Source organism: Thrips palmi, unplaced genomic scaffold, assembly GCF_012932325.1.
Source record: "Thrips palmi isolate BJ-2018 unplaced genomic scaffold, TpBJ-2018v1 HiC_scaffold_10, whole genome shotgun sequence".
Taxonomy (NCBI): domain Eukaryota; kingdom Metazoa; phylum Arthropoda; class Insecta; order Thysanoptera; family Thripidae; genus Thrips; species Thrips palmi.
In genome coordinates, this window is record NW_023144621.1 from 22,166,079 (window position 1) to 22,192,007 (window position 25,929).

The window sequence follows — 25,929 nt, forward strand, 5'->3', positions numbered from 1 at the left end:
TGGTTTCGGTTTCGCCCACTTGGAGCTTTTCTGAGAAAGGAGGGGCGGCCCGGGGGGGGGGGGGTGGAGTGGGGAGGAGAGCAGGGGGGGGAGGGGGAGGAGTCAAGAGGCAGGGTTGGAGTTGAACAGACGTTTGTTCTGTTATGTATTTTTTGTTTATGTGACTTAGTCCCTTGTTTCGTCGATTGGAGGAAATCATGGCTGGACCAAATCCCCATAGCATCAGTTCAGGGATTCCGTTGCGGAAAATTCCTGCTCAGAATATCGTTAACAGACTGATACGCCGTGAAATTTATGGTTATGTTAGACCCGGTACTCACTTTCATGTTGTGAGAGAATTTTATCAGAACGTTCACCCGAACTTCACAATTGTGAATGTTGAAAAGCCACCATGTTTCCTTAGAAAATTTAGCCCAGATGGCAAACATTTTGTGGCATTTTCATCAGACCAAACATCACTAGAAATTTATGATTATAGAGGGGCAGCAGCAGTTGCTGACCTCATACATCATTGCAAGGGAGAGTATGTTGGGAATAAAAATGATGAGAAGAGTGACAATATTAGAAGTCAAGCTTTTGATCGCTTCTTCAAGCTGAAGTGGACTGTGAATGTTGCTCAAAGTGGGGAACAGCTCAATCGTGAGTGCAGTTTATTCACTGATGATGGTCGTTTCATAATCGTTGGATCAGCTGCTTATTTGTCAGAAGAGCAACGGCCTTCATTTTATGAAATCTATACGAATAATGAATCTGTCACACCAAATCCTAGACTACCATTAGAGGATTACTCATTACACTTAGTTGATTTACAGGTATTGTGCAGGTCTTCATTTCTGTGGATAAAATGAGTGTTCAAAGTCTTGAGATCTATTTGTACTTTTCTTGTTTTGCAGGCTGGAAGGTTGTGTGACACCAAGCAGTTTAAAGTTGACAAGATTTTTCTTTCTCACAATCAAGGACTATATTTATATCGCGACACTCTAGCTGTTCTCTCAGTTCAACAACAGACGATTCATATTTTTAGAATAACCGATGATGGGGTTTTTACGAATGTACGATCCATAGGCAGGTTGGTATTGGTATTCTTTTTGAGTTAAAGAGCTATTTATTTTCTATATTCATAGCACACCTAACCTGTTCATTTTATTATACTTCCAGATTCTGCCACGACGATGATGATTTTCTCTTGTCATTGGTCTCTGAGATAAGGTCACCAGGCTTCAGTGGGGTCTCTCGTCATTTCAAGGAGCAGACAATTAACTGTTTGAAACATCGGTTGCTTTCATTCTTGTTCAAGCGAGCCCATAATTTGTCTGAAGAAGCTGGAAATGCATATGAGCTTAGAAAGTTTTTCCAATATTTTGATCAGGTGATTTGATTTAAAATTTTAAAATACATACATTGACATTGTGCACCTCGATCAAAGTTTTGCGTCACACAGCATATTTTTTTATTTTCCTGTTTCAGCTAAAAAGTTTAAGGATGTGGAAGATGCAATTAATTGATGAGGATCATCTTCTGATCAAATATGCTTGTGAGGATGTTGTAACTCTTCAAGCAGCTGAGCCCAATTCTCAGGCTTCGTTCTTTGCCTTTTACAGCATTTCTAAGGCAGAAGTATGGTTTTGATCAAGGTTCCTGCTGCTTGAACTTTTCAGCTCTTCCTCAGTCATTAATCAAACACTTTTTAATTTACAGATAATTGCAGTATTTGAAAATGCATCCAAGCAACTACTGACACTCTTTGAGAATCATTGTGACTCCTTCAGAAATACACGGCTAAACTCTGAGTGTCAATTTACATGTTCTCCCTCAAACAATATTTATGCTAGGTAGACAATATTTTTATGGATTAAGTTTTTCAACATGTTATTTTTGTGGGTCCTTATTGCTATGTCTACCTATTTCCAGGCTGATTCAACAGAGATTTAAACAGACTATTGTGTCTGCAAGATTTGGAGGCCCACGTGAAGCTACCAAAAGGCTTCTGGCACAACTACCAATCAGTGCTCAGTCTTACAGTTGTTCTCCTTACCTAGATTTGGCCCTTTTTAGTTACGACGATAAATGGGTCTCAGGTATGGAAAGACCCAAAGCATGTGGAGAGCATCCTATCAGGTACTGTATTGATTGTAGATATTGGGTGAATTAGTATTTTAAAATTTTTCATGTAGACAAAACTTATTTTGGTAATTTCCTTCCAGATTTTATGCTCGTGGCTCAGGCCTTCTTAAATTTCGAATATATGCTGGTTTCCTGGGCAAAAACCCCCCTCCCACCGCCCGTCAACTTGTGGCCTTCACTTTCCATCCAACCGACCCATTTGCAATTAGTGTTCAAAGAACTAATGCCGAATATGTAGTTAATTTTCATGTGCGACATGATGCAGTCGAAATGATGCAGCTCCAAAGAGCTGTAGAGTGAGATTTTTAAAAATAATTTCCATTGTTTAGAAACCAAATTTGTTTTGTTCGTGAACTTGAGTTTGACATAATCAAAAGGTTAATAGTGGCAAGACTTTGTATGTTCTTATATACTGACGTCTGTGATTTTGCTCATGTGATATTTAATTTTAAATGCCATTGTGCTAAGAGTAGAAATTTTTGTACATTTGTATTGTACAAGTTTAGGTAGTTGTTTGACAGCTCTCTTCAAAGATGGCAACTAATGAACATTATTATTGTTAAAAGATGAAAATGTTTATGACTGTCTCAACAGTATTATTTTTTAAAAAGCTGGAGATTAGTTAGGAATGTTTTCCTATTCAATTCAGCACTGAATTTAGTAAGAGAAAGTAACAGCGCCCAGTCAATTTTTAAACTTGACTTGAAAATTATTGTGGAAAAGAAACCAAGTGATTCATTATTTAATATGTTGGTATTTTGTCTTTGTCATTCTTTTTCTGTCACAGGATTCAAAGATAACAAAACTTTTCAGTTAATTTGTCATGTAAGAAATTTGTTGCATGTAGCTAAGACATCCTGTGGCTTTCACTTTGCAGTGCAATACTGGTGCATGTGCACCCAATCAAAATTTTTAAAAAGACATGTAACATGTCTCAGTCAAAATTAAACGAATTTCAATAGCACCTTGTGGTTTACCTTATTATTCAAATGACATCGCCAGTCCAGTACCAGCAAAGTGGAACGGCTTGAGGTCCACTCCGCGTCTCGGTGACCGCGGCGCGCACGCAACGCGTGCAGCAGACTGGCTTCAGAGGTTCGTCGCCCTGTCTCTGTCGCACCTACACGGTGTGCCCCATGAGTGCGAGAGAGACAGAGCGACGAAAACGACTCTGAGGCACGGCGCACGGCTCTGAGCGGCTGGCGCCGACAAGGACTTCCCCCGCCCCGCCCGGCTCCACGGCGAGCCAAGAGGGGCCAACGCGTGCCGCGCCGCATTGCGTCTGCTTGCGTTCGCTTCCCAGCTCTGAGCGCGCAGCGCGTGGCAGTCGTGCCTCCGCCGCCGAGCCTGATCCAGCAGCCCCAGCAGCGCTTTGCTCACGAGGCGTCGCTTGGCGTCGGCGCAGGACGATGCCGGCGGACTCGAGACCGGACGCCGCGGCGACGCTTCCTTCGTAGAGCGCCGAGTGGCCGTGCGCCGTGCCCAAAGCCCAAAGCACGCCGCGGCCCGGCAGGCAGGCCCGGCAGGCAGGCCCGGCCGGCCCACTCAGTGCTCAAGATGGAGGACAAGGCGAAGGCACTCGCTCGCCAGAACAAGGTAAGCCATTCGCACCGTCGGCCACCTCAGGCACGCACCCCGCCGTACCGGTGCCTCGTCCCCGCTCGTCCTCGCCGCGCCCGAGGGGTGGGCAACCCGGGCCTACTCGCGGCACTCGAGTACTGGATGCCGCTCTCTGGCAATAACCTTGAGCGTAAGGCGAATTAGCAGTGGTTCGCGACAGGACGAGGGGATGGGATGGGGGCAGAGGAGGCCAAGTCGAGCAGTTTCCTGTCGCAAATATTTCCTTTTCGCACAAGCCGGCGACTTCGGGGACTCTGGGCGTTTGGACGTTGCGGCCTCATTCGCTGTGTTGTGCTTCGCGGCTCCGCGCGTAGGCAGCAGGCTGCAGCAGCCTCATCGTCCGCCGTGGCGATGAACGTCCCGTGAAGCGGCACGCCCCGGTCCAGGATCCCGACGGGGGACCGGAGCAACTCGTGCTCTCGCGCGCCAGCAAGCCAGCCGCCCGGAGGCATGCGGGACAGGGTTCCCAGGGCCACGACGTCGACTCCGACCGCGGCCTGACGATCGGCCTGACGATGCCCGTCGGCAGTGGACTACGCCGCCTCTCCTCGCGCTTCCTGGACGAGGACGAGGAGGACGCGGAGTTGCTGCTGGACCAAGTAACGACCTGGCGGGGCTGGCGGGCCTGGCGGGGTGGCCGTCGAACCCTGCACTGCAGTCGGCAGGGGCGGGAGAGGGCTGGGGACAACCAATCTCACGCCCTTGGTGGCCGCCAGCCCCGCCAGCCGCCACACTCTAAGATCTGAGGTCCGTTGACGTGCTGGCGCGGCTGGCGCGGCTGGCGGACGGCATTCAGCGCCTTTAGCATGTTTTCGCTCCCCTGTCTCTAAGCGTCCCGTCGTCCCGACCCGGCACCTGACTGAGGCTCGTAGACTGATACTGCGCAGTGCACACGACTGGGTATTTGTTATCTTTTGTAGTAGGTCAAGTCGAGGAGGCCCCGCGTACCTGTCTTCGGGTTGGGCGTAACTTGTTATCGCCTGCCTTACGCGTCGGCCGTCTCGGCCGTCGGCGGCGAGTCGCATCACTGGGCGCGCCTCGCCCCGCCGCGGCCGTGGGGGCCGTGGGGGCCGTGCCCGCCCAAGGGCGCCTGCTTACAGCCTGCTCCCTGGCCTGCTCCAGAGCCGGACCGGACCGCGCCCGGCGTAGCGGACGACCGTCCGAATGCAGCCCGCCTGGGGCTCCTGTGTCTGCACACTGTACAGTGCTTCGTCGTCCTGTCTCTCTTATGTCACGGGACACCCACGAGTGCGCGAGAGAAAGAGCGACTGAGCCACTGTTCGGAGTCAGCCTTCGCACCTGAGTGGCCGGGCGGGCCTAGAGGCGGGCCTAGAGGCGGGCCTAGAGGCGGGCCCACCAGTGGAGCGGCCCGCGGACAGCGCGCTGACAGCAGACCGGCAACAGGACAGACTTGACTTGCGCCGCTTGCGCGTGAGGCCTAAGTAGGCATTAAAACGACGCGCGGCATACAGTAGTGGGAGGCACAATGGCACGGCTTGTTCGGCCTGGCCCCTTCGGCCCGCAGCCTCGCAGCTTGCCACAAAGAACTGGCCGGCAGAGAGTCTCTCTCGCACTCATGGGGCGTGCCGGCGTGCCGTACGGTGCGAAAACGACTGCCGGATTCGGTCTGCTGTGTGGACGTGGACGACGTGGACCCACCCGGCTAGAAAACGTTGAGCGTAGTGTTCGAAAATTCCCGGGAACAATCATTTGGGGGAATATTCCCGAGACTTCCCGGGAATTCCCGGGAATATTCCCACTTGGCCGGGAACATTGCTTCATATGAAACCGATCACATTTGACAAAAGTTAAATTTCTGATACAAATTTTTATTGACAAGAAGCGAACTTTTTATTACGACACGTTTCATTTTGTTCTCTTCTGAAACAAAAATAGAAATACACTAAAGTGTTTCATAATTATTAACTTGATACCTTGCACTTTCTACATTTTCCGCGCAAAAAGTAGCTATTTTTGCCATTTTTTAAAAATTCCCGGGAATTTCCCATTTTTTGGGTCTGATTGTGCCCGGGAACGTTCCTGGGAATTCCCTAAATTCCCGGGAATATTTCTACCCTTTAGAACACTAGTTGAGCGCGATCGCGGCCAAGGCGTCGACCTCGGCCGGAGCAGGAGGGACTCTTTTGGCAGTCGCAGGGCGTCTCTCAACTTGCGTATAAATTACGTATTTGCATACGCGCGAGGAACACAAACATTTTTAACTTTCGAAGAGGCTTTTTGTATGTTTGGTGCAGTCGATCTGGAGTTGCAGGAACGCCGCGGTTGATGTCACAGTCCGCCTAGCCTGTTGAATCTGCGGTTTTCGTTCGGTGTCGTTGTTTGCTCGGGCCGACTCGCCTTTCCTCCCGTGAGCTCCGCAAACACTAATTGCTCGTGGCCGCGGTTCGCCGTTCGCGAAGCTCGAGTTGTCTCAACGCGCGGCTGTGCCTGGCTGTGCCTATTTGCCATCGCTTATTCCCTGATAGTGCGGCCCGGCTATGCGATACCGGAGCACGGGTCATTAGGCGGCAGGGCGCTCCGTGAGTGCGAGAGAGGCAGAGCGACCAAGCCGCGGCACAGCGGGCCTGAAGACCGGCGCAGGCGGTCAAAATCCCGGACGCATTTTGAGCTCCAGAGTCGCTTAATGGGACTCGAACCGAACGTATGACCCCTCCAATGGATTGCCCTCTGAACGAGGTGGGTCTTACGTTCGCTTTGATTACCACTTAGCGACTCTGGAGCTCAAAACGCGTCCGGTATTTTGACCGCCTCCACCGGTCTTCTGGCAAATCCACTGTGCGCGGGTCGCACACGAGTCGCACTAGTCGCGCAGGTCGTACTTCGCTCCGCAAAGCAAAAGTGGCAGCTCTGGCGGACACTCTCGGAACTACGTCGGGCAGAGGGTACGGCTGGTCTCGGAGGTGCGTGGAGGGGAGGCACGCACTGCTCGGACACTGCACCGTAGCGCACCGGAGACCAATGGACCCTTTACATCGTCCTCCTGGCTAAACGAAGTCTTTAAAGAAAAAAGACATCGGGATCAAAATTGTAGAGCTTACCGCTACACTATAAACAAACCAAATCCGAATCCAATCGGACCAATAGCGACGTCTCTATGACAAAAAGTCTGTTTTTCAGAAAATCTGTTGGCTTCAGAAAACGGTTTGAGGTTTTCAAAATCAGTTTTCGGCACATGATAGTCCTCGACGAGCCTCACAATCGCCTCGCTTTGACCCCCCATAAATTTCGACTCCTTCCCCCTGAAAAACGCGATGCAAAATAACCAACTGCGCGCTGCCAAGAGTCCAAACGCTTTTACTAACACATTTCTGAAACAAATAATTGTTTCGGAACACGAAATAGTGCCTTTTTATCTTCAAGATTTTTCCTATGATATGGAAAAGACTGCAAGTCGATACGACTTCGGATAAGCCCTAAAAAAGGTGCCGAGTGCGAGGTGGTCGGTGTGCATTTTTGAAGTCCGGTCTAGCCTGGCGCCGGAATGCATGCGCAGAAGAGTGCGCAGAGCGCTGATCCCGGAGCTCTGCCAGAGAGGTTAGGATCTTCGAAGTTTTACGTTTTAATGTCATTTTAGCTCGATTTTTACAGTACCCCGCGTGGAGGTTGGTCTGTGTGGGAACATTGAATAACTAGGGCGAAAATTTACGAGTAATCTCACTCAAATGTAGCATACTAAGACATCGCAAGCACGGAGCCGAACCGGCGCGGACCAAGGCAGGTGACGAGTGACGAGGCCAAGACCCGCTTCACCCTGAGGCCGCGCGCGACGGTGCTGCCATCTAGCGGTAGCTTTGCGGGGCGACTAGTCGTTTTTCCCAAGCCGCAGGTCGCTTTGCGCGCGAACGTGGGCCGCGGCCGGAGTGGGGGGGAGGGAGAAGCGAAACGCAGGGATAGATGGGTAGATGGTGGATCATCCGCAGCGTGGGCCACCACGTGCTCCCTGTTTGCCCACTCATACAATGTGGCCAGTGCGTACTAGCGCGTACTGCGTAATGGCGAGGTGGGCGGGGGCCGGCGGGGGCATTTGAGGGGTGCTGCACTACACAGTCTCGTCAGCCTATCGTCTGTGAAACGTCAACACGCGCGGCGCGCCGCCTTGCGCCTCAAAGCCTCAAAGCTCAGTGAGACGGCCGCCAAGAACCACAGGGCGCCGCGCAGCGCTGCGTTCTGCTTTGGGATCGCTTCCGCCGCCGAGGGTGCCCTGCACGCTACGCCCCGCGCTCGGCGCCCTTGTGCCCACGGCCAGCCCACGGCCCCGGGATGGCCCGGATGGCCGTCCTGCTCCCGGGGCACTGCTCCTGGCGGCCCCTGCACGCCGCCTTTCTGGTCGGCTGCCAGCAGGTAAGCCGCGGCGGGTTCGTTTCCCGGCCTCAGGACTGCGCAGCACTGCAACTGTGCGACGGACCGGGCCGGACGAAGACGAGGACTGTCACGCCCAGCCCGCCGCGTCCGACGCCAGCGGCAACGGCAACCCACTGGACAGCGGGGCAAGATGGGCTGCCGCGCCGCTGTCGCGGGCGTCGCGTCGCCAAGCGTCGCGAAGGCGGTCCGGCGGTCCTCGCCAACAACAAGTTACTGACCAGCTGAGCGCGTTTGCTTTGCTTAGGGGTCAAGTTCCTCCTCTGCTAAAATTGTGGTTACTAAAGGCGAGCCAACTCGACCCATCCCCACAAACTGCCTCCACACCCTCGCTTCGCCCGCCGCCAGCCTGCCGCCGCAGGGCATGGTCAGTAACGGTCAATGGTCAGTTGCGGCAGTAGCACGCTCCAGCTAGCAGGAAGCAGCAGCAGTCAGACACCCCCCCCCCTGCCCTCCACCGCCCGCGCCGCCGCCCTCCAAAGCGCACCCACCTCACACCACCTCGTGCGGTAGCATCGCCTACGAGGGGGTAAACACTCGCGTAATACCCTGTACACAAAAATCGTGTATTACGCGTTATGCACGTAATTGTAATACCATTTTTGGGCCAAATATGCGAAATTTTGGCATTTTAATGCCGTAATACACGTGTAATACCCCCGTAATGCAGCGTAATACCGAGTACTCTGTACACGATTTCTTAGAGTGTTTACCCCCTCGATCGCCTAAGCTTCGAATATCAAACGGCTTGGTCAAACGCCTTTGCACTTGACGTTTTTGTTTTTATTTGGGCTTTAGTGCTCAGCTCATCCATCCTGGCCTTTGCCCACAGGTCGTCCCGGGCGACACCAGCGCCCCCCAGCGGCCTGCCCCTGGAGCAGCGGCGCCCCTGCACGGCCAGCACCTCGGCGTGGGCTCCCCGCTGAACCCCCTGCGGCCCACGTCCCAGATCTCCTGGGCGGACGGCGTGAGTGAGGATGACGACTACTTCGCCAGCCTGGCGGCGTCCAGGGCGAGCGGCACGCCCAGGGGCAGCGCGTCCACCGTGTCCGTGGCGTCGAGCGCGGGCCGCGGCACGCCCGGCACGCCCGGCACGCCCGGCACGCCCTCCGCGGGGTCAGCGGCGGCCGCGGGGTCGGCGGGCCCTTCCGCTGACAGGAACGTCCGCCAGCAGCGCGGCGGCTCGCCGCCCTCGGACGAAGACGCCGCCGCGGACGCGCCGCTGCTGGGCGGCCAGCCGTCGGGCCGGCCGGCGGTGGTCGTGACGTCACCGACGTCACCGCAAGGACCGCCGGCCCCTTCCTGGGTGGCGGTGGACGTCCCCGTGGGCCCCGCGGGTCCCACCAGCCCCACCAGCCACGCCACGGAGGCCAGCGACCTGGTGCAGCCACGGCGGCGCATGCACCGCCGGAACTCCATCAGCATGCCCAGCCTCATCACGGGGGTGGAGCTGGACGACGAGCCCAGGGTGAGTACCCAGCGCCCGCCTCGGGGCGGGGGTCAGGAGGAACTTGGCGCGGGCGGGGAGGCCGCGCGGTTGACCGCTGCACCTCGCCGATGTGGAGCGGACGTCCATTAGGTAGCCAGATCAGTGCGTTAGTCGCTCGGTCTCTCTCGCATTCTTGGGTCGTCGCGTAGGAGTGCGAGAGAGACAGAGTCTCCAAGTGCTGTTCGGAATCAGGCCGCTGCCCGCGCCTCGCCGCGCCTCGCCGCGCCTCGCGCCAGATCCAGGCAGAAGGCAGACTCCCCCGTCAGGCAGTCAGGCCGTCAGTGTCCGCCGTGGGCAGCGCGCCGTCCTGGTCGCCTGGACGCTCCGCGCTCCGCTCCGCCTGGCCGCGCTTCGCAGGCTTCGCAGCACGGCGTCGTCGCCACCAGGCGTCCCGTCCACTTGGCGGACCGGCCGCCTCGGTCCTCGGCCTGGGCGGACGCCTGGTCGCCTGGTCGCCCGGACGGTCTTGGCGGTTTGCTCGGGAGATTACTCGTAATCTCGGCCAGTGCCGCACGCTACCCGCCGCCCGCTCAGTGCTGGTCCCGCCGAGGGCCGCGACGCCATGCCGCGCGACGCCGTGCCGCGCGACGCGAGGGACGCGAGGGCGGTGGCCGTCAGGGTGAGTTGAGGGTCCCCTCGTGTCGGTCAACACCGGGGGGCGGGGCCGTTGTGCGCGAACGCAGCTTTGCTCGGTTTGAAAACCGCCTTGTGGGATTTAGTGTTTTTGAACCCCGAGTTCCAGAGCCTATTTCGAGCCAGCCGGCGGAAGCGCAGGCAGGCCAACTGGGGAAGAGTAAAAGTGCGCCGGCAGAAGACCGCCTCATGCTTCGTGTTGGGGACCCTCTAGATAGTGTGTACTGGCCCCGGTGTTACGGTGTACCCCCACCACCGCGAAAACAAATCAAACAGCGCGAAGACCACGTGCTGGGTATTTTGCCGCGAGCAACGAGTCCACAATGTAGTCAGTCAATGTGCGATGACAGGTGGGAGCCTCGGCACCTAGCACGGCGGGCCAGTCTCGTCTGGGACGGTGAAGAGTGTGGTGGTGATGGCTCGGCGCGCTGGCTCGTGAAAGTGCAGTGGTTACTACGCCTGGTTTCAAGCGTAAGACTGTGTTCCTTTCCTCTTGCGCTTACCTAAAGGCACGTTAAAATTTCTTCTCTAGGCCTATGCTTGGCTTGACTTCACGCGCTAAGTCTTTAAGCGTAGTGCCGGCTTGATGGATTGAGCGGACGCTGTTGGAGTTCGAGTGCGAGGCCGCGAGTGGGGCGTCGAACGAGCTTCCTCTGGCTGGGGGCGCAGTCTGTCTGGTCCGACCAAGTCGCAGGTGCAACCAGCCAGCCAGCCAGCGTGTCGGCTGGGACTCGGACGCTCGGACACCGCGACACCCTACACCCGCGCCTATGCACCGTGCGACGCGGTGGCTCTGGCTGACGTAGCCTAGCGTAGAGCATGGCCCAACCTTTCGCCACCCGAAGCCCGGGCCGAAAGGGAACGTCCGTCCGGAAGGCCCACTGCGCCGAGCCACGCCTAGCCACGCCAAATCGCAGCGCTATTCTGGCGTCCACGGAGCCATACAGTACCAAACGGTCTAGGACCTGCTGCCGCGATTGCTGCTGCGGTTGCACGCGGTTGGCGACAGTGTAGCCGCGGCAGCAACGCGGCGGGACATTGAATGGAGCCCCAAATGGGGAGTGTCACGTGAGTACAGTCCGTGCCGCCGTGCCGCGCCGCCCGGCTGGCTGGGCCGCGGGCCGCGGACCGCGCCGGAGACTTCCTCCCCGTCCTCCAGGCCGCCGCCACGCCGAGCGCCACGCAGTGCCAGGTCGCTAGGTCGCGGCGTGCGTAGCGCTGCCGACGCCACGCCGACGCCACGCCGGACGGGACGCCCTGCCCTGTCCCTTCGCTCCGCCCGCCTTGAGGCCTTAAAGCCATGCCGGCCATGCCGGCCATGCCGCGCTCAATTGGCTTGATTCACCGCGCGGCCGCCTCCCTCGCTGGAATTGCTTCCCAAGAGTTGCAGATCACTTTCAGTGTCTAGACCACCAACCGTGCGCGAAGAGACCAGCACCTCTAGTGCCTCACCTCGGCCATGGCTGTGGGTGTGGCGGGGATGGTCTTCCACTGTATGTCTGCGGCGGCGGTGGCGGCTCCGCGCCGGCGGGGTAGTCCACCAATCTAACCGAGCGCTTTGTCTTGCAGATGCCTGACCGTAACCACAACGATGGCTACAACACCAGTGACACCTTCAGCGAGAACGGGTCGGACGACGAGGAGGACCAGCGGAGAAGGTGAGGGTGTTGGTGTCCTCCGCGACGACAACGCCGTGCTTGGCGTGCTTCCAGTGCCTCAACGCCTGCTTCGTGTTGCAGTGTCGCGAGCGGGATGGCCGTCTCGGCGGCGTCGAGCGTCAGCAACGGCGGGGTGCCTTCCTCCGGGGGCGTCAGCCGGTCGCGGAAGTCCAGGTCCGCCATGTCCATCGGCGGCGTTGAGGAGCTGGGGCTGGAGTCGGACCACCCCGACCTCAGCTCGCCGGCCAACTCCATCACCTCGATCAACTCCATCTCGTCGCTGCTGAAGGAGAAGTTGGCGGTGAGTATGGCCATTTGTTTACAAAGTGGCCGCCAGGTCGACTTCCGCCACGTCCACCTCCGCCCCCGTCTGCCGCTTCGCGATCTCACGGTTCGGTTCAATCCGGTTCCCTGTTCGGCTCGGCTCGGGTCGAGTATCATCGGATGGCCGGGTGGACGGTGTCATCGCGGCGGGGACCGCGTGGACCCCCAACCCAAAACAAGCCGACCGAATCGCGCGCGCATTTGGCCGGGACTCGCTTTGTGGGAATGGAAATGCGGCTCGACCCGGTCTGTTATCAGTGTCGTGCCGACGTGCCGATGCGCCACCCAAGGCTCGCCGGCCCATGTGCCGGCAGAGTTGTTGTTATCGGAGGAGAATCGCCGCGACAACCCGTCCTCCCCGCGCCGCGCTGCACCGCGCCACCACGCGGCCGGCACGCCACGGCACGCCACGGCGCGGCCCCGTTGGGGCGCCGCCGTCCCCACGCCGTCCCCGCGTCCGCGCCCGCGCCTCAGTCGGCCCGTGCCGGCAGTGCTATGAACTTGTCCGCCCCTGCTGCCGCGCCGCGGAGTACTCGTGTGAACCGCCATGGCGGTCCAGGGCGGCCACGACGGCGGCCACGACGGCGGCCACGACGGCGGCCACGACGGCGGCCACGACGGCGGCCCCCGCGACGCCCTCCTCCGTCAAGAGGACGCCTACGACCCTCAAGCGACGCTGCCGATCCGGATGCCACCGCGACCCCTCGGCCCGGTGCCCATCATCAAAATTGAACTGGTCGAAGACGAGCCCGCCAAGCCCGCCAAGCCCGTCAAGGTGCGTCGTCGTCGTCGTGGTGTCGATCGCGCGGGTTTGAGTCCCAGTGCCGCCGCGCCGCCGCGCTGCCGCGCCGCCGTTGTGCAGTGGCGACCGAGACCGGAGGAACGCAATGCACCGCAATGCAGGGCGACGCCTAGGCGACGCGACCTTGGAGTGCATCTCTGACGTCTGTCTCGGCCCTCTCCGCCTGCTCCGCCTGCTCGCAGTGTGCCAGCCAGCGTGGCCGCTGCGATGCGAGTCCGCTGAGTCGGAGGGGCCAGAAAGGCGCGCCCGACTGGCTGGCAGTGCTACGTGCTCGCCGTGCATTTTCCCCTCCGTCGAAAATGAAAATGTGCTGACAGAAGAGAAGTGCTTTATCTTGTCGAACGGCGACCACGTGGAAACGGACCGGGACGGACGCACGGCTGACAGGTGTCACATTTTGACGAGTGTGGGCAGCAGTTTGCCCGGCAGCTAAGTCGTGGTGGTAGACTTTTAAAGTTCCGACTTGCTGCAGATGTCGCTGCCCGCCATGCTCAAGAGGCACAGGAAGCCCGAGTACAAGTTGCGAGGCTTCGTCGCCTTCCTGTTCCTGTGTATCGTCTTCCTCGTCGGCTTCGCCCACGTCTACTACAACCAACAGGTCCTGCAGGTGAGCGACGCGCGGCCCGGTAAAGGACGGTCCCTGCCGTTTACCTGCTTTACCGCGGCTCGCGTGTTTCCCGCGCTAGCTGACGTCAGACACGGTGACGTCAGAGCCGCAGACTCGGCCTGGGGGCAGTGCGCATTAAGTCATGTCGTCTTGTTCTGGCAGAGGGCCTACTTCGACCTGATCCGGCTGAACCACATCGAGCGCGTGCTGCGCGTGTACAACGACGAGGGCGCCGAGCTGCTGCGCGGCGAGCTGGGCCGCTTCCTGCGCGACTCGGACAAGGTGTACTCGTGCCTGTCGCAGCACGAGCGGAAGGGCATGTACTGCATGGAGTGGATGGGCCGCGCGCGCCTCTACCTCAAGTACGAAGAGCAGAGCAAGGTAAGAACGCCGCCAGTTCCACTCCCGTCCCGTCATCCGCGGTTCGGTTTTGTTTTTATTTTCAGAGCAGGTGCCGCCTGGGAGGTAGGCAACGCGCATCACTAAAAGGCTGCCCAAACCACTATTTCTACACATTTATCAGAGTTTTGACCAAAGTTGGCGCTTGTTGCAGACTCCGGACGAGTGCTCCAAGCCGCCCTGCGTGGAGTACCGCTGCTACCACACCGAGTGGGTGGCGCTGGCCGACGACGTGTACCCCACGGACTGCTTCGACCTGACGGCGGTGGGGGGCGCGGAGGCGCACTGGTACGGCGGCGGCCACTCCGCCGGCATGCACTGGCCGCTGGAGAAGGGCCGCGTCACCTGGGCGCCCTTCCTCACCGGGGACTCGGTGCGGCGCGACCACCAGTGGGGCAACGTGCTCAAGCGCTTCTTCATCTCCTCCAAGGGCGTGGCCATCACCGTGGACCCACTCACGCCGCTGCACGTGTCCGCCAACCAGTACAACGACCGCGAGCTGTGCCTCCAGGTAAGCCCCGGCCTGAACGAGGCGTGCAAGTCCGTTTCAGTCTCACCGGCGTAACCTCCACGCGTTCCCCCAGGCCCGGTACGACGACTTCGCGTTCGTGCGGCCCACCCCCGCCACGCCCGCCAAGCTCAACTACTCCCTGTGCACCGTGTCCACGGGCAACATGAAGGACCTGCACCAGCACCTGTCCGAGAAGAGCCTGTGGGACGGGCTCAAGGAGTCGGACGTGGAGACCGTCAACACGCTGCTCACCGAGCCCGTATGGCAGATCGCGCCGTCGGAGGCGGACCTGCTCACGGAGCAGGCCATTCTCAACTACACCGAGGACGTCATCTCGCTCGGCTTCTTCAGGCAGGGTCCGTACCCAGCGTACAGCCGCCCGATCCGCAGTGGGCTGGAAGACCGGTGGAGGCGGACAGAACTGAAGACGCCTTTTGAGCTCGAGAGTCGCTAATGGGATTCTAACTGATCGTGTGACCCCACCAATGGATTGCTCTCCGAACGAGGAATCCCTTGGTGGAGTCACACGCTCTGTTCGAGTCCTGCTTAGCGACTCTGGAGCTCAAAATGCGACAAGAGTTGGCCGCCAGTTGGTCTTCGGGCAAATCCACAGTGTGATCTCGGAAGGTCGTTTCGTCTGCCCCCTGGGGTGTCCCGTGGGAGTGAGAGAGACGACACCTTGGTGATGAGGCCACGCGCTTCTCCTCCGCAGGACACATCCTGGTGAACGAGTTCTGGCAGGCGAACGTGGGCGACATGGCGATGGACGCGTCGCGCTTCCCCTCCATGAAGGAGACGATCGAGATCGTTCACCGGCGTGGCTTCCGCATCGCCTTCACGCTGCAGCCCTTCATCGGCACCGAGTCCATCAACTTCCGCGAGGCGGTGCGCCGCAAGCTGCTGGTGGGCACCAGGATCCCGAAGAGCGGCAGCGGCGGCGGCGCGGAGTACGTCCCCGCGCTGAGCCGCTACCGCAGCCTGCTCAGCGCCGCCACGCTCGACGTCACCAACAAGCGCATGGCGCCCTGGCTCAAGGAGATGGTGGAGGACCTGCAGGCCAAGTACGACATGGACTGCTTCTTCCTGGACCTCGGCGTGGCGTACGACCTGCCGTACCACTACAAGTTCCAAGGCCCGCTCACCAACCCGGACCACTTCATGACAGCCTTCACCGAGCTCGTGCAGGTAGGCGCCGTTCCGGCCGTCCCGGTTACACTGTTCCCGGCAGACCGTCCACCAAACTTGGGAAACACTTTTTTGACTTGAACCGGGGCGTTGCAGTCGTCCGTCAAGGTGCTGGGGGTCTCCTCGGCCATCGCACGGCCCCGCGCCCCCACCTTCGTCACCCTGCCCGCCGTGCCGTCCACGTGGAAGGGGCTGCAGTCAGTCATCCCCACCATCCTCACCTACGGCATCATCGGCTACCCCTTCATCATGCCCGGCGCGGTGGGGGGCGACTACGACGAGGAGGTGAGTAACCGCCATGACGACAGCACTTCACTTCGGAGCACAAATTTTGTGACCTAGTTCAAACAAGAAGAAGCAGGAAAGGAGGGATGTGAGTCGAACGCCTGGGAGGTAGGCATCCCGCCCGCGCGCGTGCACACTGGCCGGAGTGGCTGCCCACCTCGCAGGCGCCATGGCTGGACCGTCCCGAGTCGTGAATGTTGTCTCCTTGTTGCCTGCAGCCCTCCAACGGCAACGGCACGACGTCGGCGCCCTACCCGGTGGGCCGCAACCTGACGACGACGCCGCCACCGCGCGTGCCGGTGGTGGCGGCCGCCTCGCTGGAGGAGGCCCCGGAGGGCGACGGCTCGTCGGGGGAGGCGCTGGGACTGGGCCTCGGGCTGGGCCTGGGCGGCATCGGGCTGGGCGCGGGGCTGGGCGCAGGCCTGGGCCAGGGGCCGGGCGCGGGCGCGGCCCTGGGGCTGGGCGTGGGGCCGCCCCCCGGCGAGGAGGAGCTGCAGGAGGTGGTGCGGCTCGCCGACATCGAGCTCTACGTCCGCTGGATGCAGCTGGCCACCTTCCTGCCCGTGCGGCGCTACACCACGCTGCCCAACAAGTACGGCTCCGAGCTCATCCTGGAGAGCGCGCGGTCGCTGACCAGCCTGCGGCAGAAGACGGTAAGTACCGCCTATCTTTGCGACGTTTGCTGGGATGAACCGTGGCTGAGCTCATGTTCGTTGGCGGCTTGGCGGCGCAGGTGAACCCGCTCTTCAAGAAGTACGTGCGCGAGGCGCTGGACTCTGGGCTGCCGCTGGTGCGGCCGCTCTGGATGCTGGACCCGCTGGACCCCTCGTGTCGCCTCATGGCGGACGAGTTCTCCATCGGCGAGGAGCTGATCGTGGCCCCCGTGCTGCAGTCGGGCTCCACCGAGAGGGAGGTGTACTTGCCGGCCGGAGTCTGGAAGGACGGCATCGACGGCAGCCTCAGGAAGGGCAGCCGCTGGATCCACATGTACAAGGTGACTCGCAAGTACGCTCTCCCTTTCCACACTTTGAACCAGTTTTCTTTAACACTTTGCGTTCCTAGGTTCCTCTGGATAAAATCGCCTTCTTCGTGAAGATGCCCGACAACACCCGGTTTTGATCGAACGCCAGCCATAAAGACACAGTCCTGTTCCTATTATTTTTATTATTGAAGCAATTGTCAGACGATGCTTGCATCATGAAGCTTTGATGTGCTGTGAGAATAAGGACAAGCGGGAGACGGAATGGACAATTCCGTGGCTACCTCGGAGGAAGGTGAAAAAAGTTGTGCAACAGTACCATCGCGTCTTTGAAATAGTTCTGGAGTAGTCTGCTGAGACATTGTAAATATAGCTTAAAAAATTCTCCAACGATAGTATAGTAAGAAATTAATGAGAGATGAGACGATGACCAACCATTATTTGTAAATATTAGTTGTTTTTAGAAATACTGTAACTGCGAAAGATCTTGTTTGGTTTAAGAAGTAACTCTTAATTCTGTCAAATATTTCTTCTAGTGCCAATGAAATGAGGCTAGTTTTGCTGTTCATTTGCTTTATTTTTAAGAGCTGTGATTACAATCGCTGTGTGTAGCTGATAATAATTTCCCGGTGATTTATGATATTTAGTGTTTTCTGAGCTGTGATGAGTAGTTCATTGATGACTGAACCGCAGTGAGTTACAAGTTAATTTATTTTTGGGGGTGCTGGAGCGGATCAACCGAGGGATCAACAGTGCCAATTTTCCATTATTAGTACCCCAGCTTAATAAGTCAAAACGGAAATTAATTTAAGTTAAGGGGTGTTATTCGCTGGAATGAATAATCATACCCGGTGAATCATAAGCATAATTAATTTGTAGCCGGTGCTTACATTTATCAACAAATCTGAATTTTCAGTGATCAAGGAATTTGGATTTAGGGACACATCCTAAAAGACCCGCAGGGCTCCACTTTGTACATACAAAATGCATTTTTAAAGTATTTTAATTGTGATAGAGATGTGATTGTTTTAGTGAGTAAATAAACGTACAGTCTTCGTTTCCGACAGTCCGAATTTGATATTCTTATTTGCCCTTCTACCGAACCAATGAATTTAGATAGATGTCTGTGTAGAGTCGAACGGGTCGAGACTGCCTCTCTCGCACCCCGACGGACCGCCCCGTGATGGCGACGGGAAGCAGCCCTGCTCGGGACAGTCTGCCGGCAAGGCCGGCAACACCCCGCGCGAGGGGCCGTGGAGTATCGGCGCGACCCCCTGGCGCCCGGCTGCCTCAGCCCCTCAGCCTCCGCCGTCGAGTCGAGTCCAGTCCGTCGGCAGTCGGCCCAGCGCGTGGTCGAGAGGGGTGCGGTTGTCCGGGCGCGTGCGCCTCGTGCGCCCCCCACACGTGCGTGCTTCCTCACGACCGCGGCGGTGGCAACGGTGGCAACGGCCACACAGCACGGCCTGCTTCGTCCGGATTTGGACTGGACTTGGACTCCCCGTCCCAACGCGGCCAAAGCTTGCTGCGAATGTTCGTCGCCGTGTCACGATCCCTGCGGCCGCCCCAAGGGCCGCCAGCGCTGCCGGCTCTCCTCTCAGGCTGAGCCGTCTGGCGAGGACGGTCGAAAGGGGCAAGCTGTCTCAGCGAATCACAGCAGAGGAAGGCATTCGGTAATAAATACTTTTGGTTGGAATGATTGTCTGTTCTCACCACGATGGTTCGTCCAACTCACTGGCTGCTGCACGCGAGCGGTTGGCCCGCTGCCCCATTCAACAAGCTTCGCTTGTTTGTTTACGTTTCTGCCGACTCAAATCAGAGAGTCCCAGTGCTTGTCTCTTTTTTGTCGCGGCCCCATAAGTCTACCCTTGCCAATATTCCAGATCATGAAAAGTGTGTGTCTCGAAAACAACAGCGATATCCCGAGAAATACCCTGTCGACGGGCACCCCATGAGAGGTTATGTGCCCTAAGCGAAAAGGCGCGGGAAAGTGCTTGGCTGTTGGGGGCCAACCGCCATCGTTCACATCTCGCTCTTATTTTATGAAAGTCCGGTGAGATGTGTCTAGTCGTGTTGTCTCTGTGGGGGAGGGCATGAATTCTCGGTTGACATGGTGGCAATAGTCATATACGCAGTGGCGGTTTGAGTGCCGGGCCTAGTAAACGCCATGGAGGACAGGGACTCGCCATAAATTGCTTTAGGCGAGGGGGTGCCGAGAGCAGGGGCCCAGGGCTTGCCCGGGGGTGGGGGACTTGACTACGTCGCACCTCTTGCATGTATGAAAAATGGCGGCTTTAAGGGTCTTGACGCCGCCGTGTGAGTTATCTCGCTACTTTCTTGCGCGAGTAAATCCCTCAATCTATAACTTGGCGCTGGGCGGGCGGGGCCCAGGCCCGCTGGCGACAAATTCGATTCAAATGTAGCCGCGCTGCCGGGAGACAGTTTGATTAAGCGGGGCAAGCGGGGCCACCGCGGAGCCGCTCAGCTCGCTCAGCGTCTCGTCGCTCGTCTCTCTCGCACTGAGTGCGGCAGTGAGTGCGAGAGAGACGCCGCGTCAGGACAGGCAAGGGCGGCGGAGCGCCGAAAAGGCGCCAATAGTGCTGCTGAGGTGAGAAGACGAAATGGCCAGCGAGACAAGGGGGGGGGGGGAGAGTTGAAGACAAACTCCGCACCAAACTCCTTCCTTTCTCGCACGAGGCCGGGCGATAGCAGGGCTGCCGCGACAAGCATTTTTCGTCGTGTCACGTTGACAAATATGGAGTTCTTTCCATGTGTGAAAAGTAATCCCAGCAGTGGCAAGACGGATCGCTTCGCCGGCCTGGCCCCAGCCTCGCGGCCTCGCGCGCGCCCTCTGCATCTGGAGAGCGGGCCGCTTTTCGCCGCGGCCGCGCGCGGACACGATTCCGAAAGCGCCAACCTCCACCGCCGAACCATGCCGAGCCGCCTTCGCGACCACACTGCTTGACACGAGTCTCACTTCCGTCGATGCGGGCGATGCGTCCGGATTGCCCTAATGAAGGGGTGGGGAGGGTGGACCCCTGCTGCATATTCGCGGCGTTTCGAATCAGGACTCCAATAATCCGATACGCCGGCCGGCGGGGCTGGGCTGGGCTGTCGCCGCCGGGCGCCGCGGTCCGGATTCCTTTGACGGCCGCCTGGCGGGTCTGGCTGGGCTGCCCCGCCCGCCTGTCATAGGCGTGATGATAAGGGCGCCCGGCCGCCCCGCCACCCCCTGGCCGTGATCTGGGGCACGACGTCCTGATAACGCTTCAATTTGTGATGAAAGCCGCCAGGCCGCCGCGCCGCAGCGCCGGGCATCTTTACGGCGGTTTGGGCCCCGGAAACCATTTTACCCAATTTGTCGTGATGTTCTTTTTGTTGTTCGCAGAGCCGAGGCTGCGGGGCGAGGCCGCGTAGGCCAGCGCCAGGGTCTTGGCGGCATGGCGGCCGACCTGTGGGAGCCCTGGGAGCCTGGGCCCGCCGCCCGGCCGCGCCTCATGACCTTCTCGTCGACGCGATCCTCCAGGACGCTGACGCTCAACGGGCTCACCGTCACCACCACGCTGCGGCCGGCGCAGCGGGAGCGCACGCTGTCCGCGGGGCCCGCGCTCGGCGCCGACCAGGGTGAGTACGCTACACTGCCAACAACCACTTTGAACCCCCGCCCCACGAGAGAGTGAGCGCACTGCCTCTTTTGCTCTTAATCGCCCATTGGACTCCTTCCTGTCCTTCCTTTTTGGTCCAGCAGTCTGGCAGATGCTTCCAGCATGCGGCCGCACTGTTGGGCGCAAGGGAGGGACACGGGGGCAAGCAGGGCAAGCAGCGAAGCAGCGGCCAGCAGGCCGGGGGCCAGGCCCTTGTGGAACTTGGAGACGAGCCCAGGCGGCGCACGGTGGCAGCGGCGCTGTGGATGTTAGCCCGAAGTAGGGGCGGGGCCGGTCGGGGCGGGCACACCGGGCACGGGGTGAGAAGGGGGCTAACGATTGCTATGCGCTGCACCTCGCCATGTCGGCCGTGTGTGCGGTGGCGGGGTGGTGGCGGGGCGGGGGAAGAGGGTTAAACTCAGGTGAAGTGGGCGACCTTGTCTGCGGCGTGCGGTGCACGGCGAAGCACGGCGGAGCAGCGCAAGTGGCCAGACAAACAGCGGCCCAGACCAGGGTGGTCGGCGTGCCTGGCCCGGGGTCATCCCGACAAATTTGCTTTCCCCGCCGCCACGCCGCTGGGGAAGCTCGGGGGGTGTTTGCCGGTCCGATTCCCTAGCGTTGCCCAGCGTGCCGCGCCGTGCCGCGGCGGATGAACACACGACTGCCTTCTTGCAGGCGACGGTGACCTGCCGGACGGCAGCTGCTTCCGACGGCCCATCCCCGTGGCCTGCGCGACGTCGACGACGTCCTCCACGGCGTGCACGCCGCGGCAGCCGCGCCCGCCGGCCTCCACGCCCGCCACGCCGTGCGCCCCGGCGCCCTTCGGCGACCACCTCGAGGACCTCGTCGGCGACTGCAGCGTCACCAGCGTCACCACCAGCAGCAGCAGCGCCAGCAGCGGCCTCGGCGGCGAGCAGGCGACCGCCCCCGCCACCAAGAGGCGCCAAGCCCAGGTAAGCCAGCCTGGACCGCCGGACTAAGCCTCGAACAACGGTGGGCTTAACTTATCTGAAAGACCGTGATTCACGGGGACGCTGTGGGGCTGCGGCGCTGCGCCGCTTCGCTGCTGTGGGGCACGCCGAGGCACGCCGAGCCCTCGCTTATCGCGGCCTTTGTGGGGCACTCATTGGCTGCGGCCAGGATTAGGGTGCAGGGCGCAGCCAGGCGGCCAGCCAGGCAGCCAGCCACGCAGCCAGCGACTGTTATTGTGTTGGCAGCGCCCGGCCCGGCGACGCCCGGCGTGTTAGGCAACCCGGCGGCAGCTGTGCAGGACGAGCGGCCTGCGGAGCCTGCGGCGGGGGCCTCGGCCTCGGCGGCGGCGGCCTTGGCGGCGGCACGACACGGCACGCGTTCGTATTGCGTCGGGCCTGGTCGGGCCGCAGTGCCGCCGCAGCCCCAGAGGGGGCCTTGCCTTCCAGGCCTTCCAGGTGGGAATGAAGAAGGGCGCTTCGTAATTCCGTGTGCGTGTACGTCTATTGTCACGGCGCGCCTCTCGACAGGCGCGTTGCGCGAGTTCATAAACGAGTTTCGGCCCCTCGTCGTCGTCCTCCCTGTCGGCCCCGCGAGGGGCACGACGACGCGGCGCACGCGGAGGCACGCATTGTTTGATTGCAAGCCGGGCGGCGCGCGGCTCAGCGCAGCTCAGCGCAGCAGCGTGTTGGTTGCGCTATGACGCGCGGCCCGCTCCAATTATACGGCGGCCGCGGATTTACTCTTTTACAGGGGCAAAATGAACGCGCGCGCACACAGACACAGTGTCACGCACACACACATACATACACTCACACATACTCACACACACAGAGACACAGTGTCACGCACGCGCTCAGTCGCGCGCACACATCATACACGGTCCGCTCTGAAAAGTAACGAAGGCGAAAAAAAGGTAAAAAGAAAATCAGCCCCTAGCTGCTGCCCCCGGCCGGCTCGCCTCTGGCTGCCTCTGGCCGTACGCAAGTGTCCCACACGTAGGGAAATGTGTTATGTGGTTTATATTCTCTTGTGACCACGGGTTTTGTTGCGCTACTTTTTAGGCTCCGTTTTTGTGTTCTTGTTTTGTTGACTTGCATGCAGTACATACGGGGAAGACCCAAGCCCTCCCTCGCATAGCGAGTCAAAATTACATTTTAAAAACAAAACCACATTTCTAAGCGAATAGTTAGTTTTGTTTTAAAGCCGCGTGCGCGTATAATTTTTTTTTCGTTTCTTTTTGCTAGGCAGGTGGCAGGGAGACGTGGAAAACGTTCCTCCCGGCTGGTTCTGCTTTATTGTCGCCGTGCTCGCTTGGCGCGTTTTTTGCGGACTGCGCCGCATGGCTCACGTCCCAAGGCACGCGTGTCCCGGACAAGCTCCCGGCAAACTCCCCCCGCCGTGCCTCGCTGTGCCTCGCCGTGCCTCGCCGTGCCTCGCCGTGCCTCGCCGTGCCTCGCCGTGCCTCGCCGTGCCTCGCCGTGCCTCGCCGTGCCTCGCCGTGCACCTCGCAAAGGAGAGGGTCGGTGTGCTGGGGCGGCCCTCGGCGGCCCGCTCTCGGTGCCTGCATGGCCTGCATCCTCTGCGCCTGCATGTTTAATCATTTTTCGGGCCGAACGACGGCCGGCCACTTGTTGCGGCCCGGCGTCCACCGGCGCTTTTATTTTTCATTTTTTTTGCCGTCCTTCGCCGCGGCCTTGCGGGTGTAGGCCGGCCTCATAGTAGTTGGGGTGCGCCAGGGGAGGGGGACCAAGTCGGAACGAGCAGGGGAAGGGGCGAGAGTGGCACGCCGCCGCACGCCCCCTGCGAAATGCAAAGGGGCGAACACTGCAGTAAATTAAGAAAATGTGCGCAAGAAAAGGGGTGCAGGCGAGATCGGTAAGTGGAGGGGGAACGACGCCCTTCGTTAACACTGTTAACCGTTACTGCCCCCTCCCCCGCCTTCTCCCCCACCCCACTGCGAGAGCACTTGAGTACTCGTGTTGACACAGCAGGTAATCTGCAGTCTGCAGATGCCCCCCTCCCTTCTCGCTCAGCGCGCAGCGCACAGCCCCCTGGCGCAGCTAGCGCAGCCTCTCGACCAAGATTTGACTCTTGGCGGGGCTGTCAAGGCGACTGTGACTGTTTGGGGTGCGGCAGCACGGCAGTGCGGCACTGCGGCCCCGAAGGCGTGTCGCAGTGTCACAGTGTCACGGCGTGACAGCGGACGCGGCGACGTGGGGGCGTGACAGGGTGCACCACACTACTCTGATACAAAGCCCGCACAATGCCCCCTCCCCTTCCCCCTCCCCCTTCCCCCTCCCCCTTCCCCCTCCCCCTTCCCCCTCCCCCTTCCCCCTCCCCCTTCCCCCTCCCCATCCCGCGGCCGGATGCGTGGGGAAGCGGCGACCGAAGCGGCGAAGCGCCACCCGGGCTGAAGGCCGAAACGGCATTAACGCGGGATTAACATGTCGGGTCGGGCTTGGCTGGCTTGGCGGACGTTGCTTTCCTATGCCGTCCCGGCTCGGTCCCGGTGGACCTCACAGACCTCACCGCCATGGCGCGCCCATTTGTGTTTGTGCCCCCGCGTGTCTGTGCGGGTCGTGGTTCGGTTTTGCGGCCGCGCCCGGAGTATTCTTGCAACCTCGACCGGTGGAGGCGGACAAATATCTAGAAGCGTCGAGCTCCAGAGTTGCTAAGCAGGACTCGAACCAACGTGTGACCCCACCAATGGATTGCTCGTTCCGGCTCGTTCGGAGAGCAATCCATTGGTGGGGTCACACTTTCAGTTCGAGTCCCAATTAGCGACTCTGGAGCTCAAACCTCGTCTAGAATTTTGGTCACCTCCACCGGTCTTCTGGCCCAACTGTGCGCCCACGAAGCCGCCACCTCTTCCAGCGTGCAAGCCAACGCGAGCGCGCCATATTTCCCGCAGGGTTTATTGACGTTCCCACTGGCTTCTGAACGCCTGGGGGTATTTTAGTGGCCCTCCGCTCGGCCATTGCAGCCATGGCGACGCCGGGGTCATTAAAACGTGGCGCGGTCGCCCCATGGTGGTCCGACGGCCGCCCCATGGTGGCCCGACGGCCGCGCCATGGTGGTCCGACGGCCGCGCCATGGTGGTGCGACGGCCGCCCCATGGTGGTGCGACGGCCGCGCCATGGTGGTCCGACGGCCGCGCCATGGTGGTCCGACGGCCGCGCCATGGTGGTGCGACGGCCGCGCCATGGTGGTCCGACGGCCGCGCCATGGTGGTCCGACGGCCGCGCCATGGTGGTGCGACGGCCGCGCCATGGTGGTCCGACGGCCGCGCCATGGTGGTCCGACGGCCACCCCATGGTGGCCCGACGGCCGCGCCATGGTGGTGCGACGGCCGCGCCATGGTCGCCGCCATGGTCGCCGCGGTCGCGCCATGGTGGAGCGCTGCGGCGCCACGCCGCGCGTGTGGGGTGCAGAGCGGGGGAGCAAGGGAGCGGGGCCGCCGGATTGTTCATAATCATTGTTTGGTAATTGATGGCAGGGCCTAATTGAATTTCTCTCGAGGATTTCGACGGGGCGCGCGTATAATGTGTACACAGGCTTATGTGCCGTGAGATTCCTCATCATCGCATTACATTTAATCCCGACCCTTTTATTCCCGATCGCTTGCTAACGGCGGAAAGTAATTAATAGCGAGCCTTTCTCTCATTTACACGCGAGACCCCGCGTCCCGTCCCGTCCCGCCGTCGGACCCCCGCTGCCAAATCGTTTTAGAGGACGGACGAAAGTCGCCAGTTGTGCGAGATGGCCCGCCGGCCGGCCGGGGCGGGGCGGGGCAAGGGCGGCCTGCGGATGATGACTTTGCAACCCTTCCCTGCCTTCCCGTCCCGCCCCCCTCCGCTGGCCTGGTTGCTGCTCTGCATGGCGTCCATACTGATGCCGTTGTGTCGTTCGCGTTTTGGAGGACCGTCTTGCTTTTTGGGCCGTGCGTCATCAGGGCTGTGTTTGCCGCCCTGGCCGAGGTCCTGGCCGAGGCCCCGGCCGTCCTCACCGGCCCCGGCCAGAGCATCTCCGGGGGGCCGTCGTCGTGTCCCCTTTCACTCGGGCCGCGTCGCGACGCGTCGCGTCTGAGGCGAGGTCGCTTTTCTCGTCTCGGGTGTGAGCGAGACAGGGCGACGGGCACACTGTCCGGAGCCTGCCGGCCGTGCCGCGGCCGTGGGTTCAGCTCCTGGTGGAGGTGCGCGCCGTGCGAGGGGGCGGGGCAAGCAGGCAGGCAGGCAGGCAGGCAGCACGAGGCGGATGCGGTTTCTGACGACGGACTTTTTAGAGTTTCTTTTTCCCTCTCCTTATTTTGGAGGGGCTTTG

The 25,929-nt window shown here is 59.9% G+C and overlaps 3 protein-coding genes across 3 annotated transcripts; all 3 read left to right on the plus strand.

Annotated features, from left to right (window-relative positions):
- The first annotated feature begins 93 nt into the window (after positions 1-93).
- Positions 94-3,088, plus strand: LOC117653483 (DET1 homolog). Its single transcript, XM_034399174.1, has 7 exons — positions 94-812; positions 894-1,069; positions 1,159-1,369; positions 1,468-1,617; positions 1,699-1,832; positions 1,912-2,118; positions 2,205-3,088. The coding sequence occupies exons 1-7, from the start codon at positions 198-200 to the stop codon at positions 2,422-2,424; spliced, it is 1,713 nt and encodes a 570-aa protein (XP_034255065.1). The 5' UTR covers positions 94-197; the 3' UTR covers positions 2,425-3,088.
- A 662-nt stretch (positions 3,089-3,750) lies between these two features.
- On the plus strand, positions 3,751-10,341 carry LOC117645958. Its single transcript, XM_034386537.1, has 3 exons — positions 3,751-4,343; positions 8,957-9,169; positions 10,333-10,341. The coding sequence occupies exons 1-3, from the start codon at positions 4,260-4,262 to the stop codon at positions 10,339-10,341; spliced, it is 306 nt and encodes a 101-aa protein (XP_034242428.1). The 5' UTR covers positions 3,751-4,259.
- Positions 10,337-18,069, plus strand: LOC117653176 (myogenesis-regulating glycosidase). Its single transcript, XM_034398647.1, has 12 exons — positions 10,337-10,717; positions 11,816-11,904; positions 11,986-12,205; positions 13,503-13,637; positions 13,800-14,018; positions 14,191-14,547; positions 14,621-14,903; positions 15,260-15,732; positions 15,829-16,065; positions 16,506-16,670; positions 16,751-17,011; positions 17,080-18,069. The coding sequence occupies exons 1-12, from the start codon at positions 10,436-10,438 to the stop codon at positions 17,134-17,136; spliced, it is 2,778 nt and encodes a 925-aa protein (XP_034254538.1). The 5' UTR covers positions 10,337-10,435; the 3' UTR covers positions 17,137-18,069.
- The last annotated feature ends 7,860 nt before the right edge of the window (positions 18,070-25,929 follow it).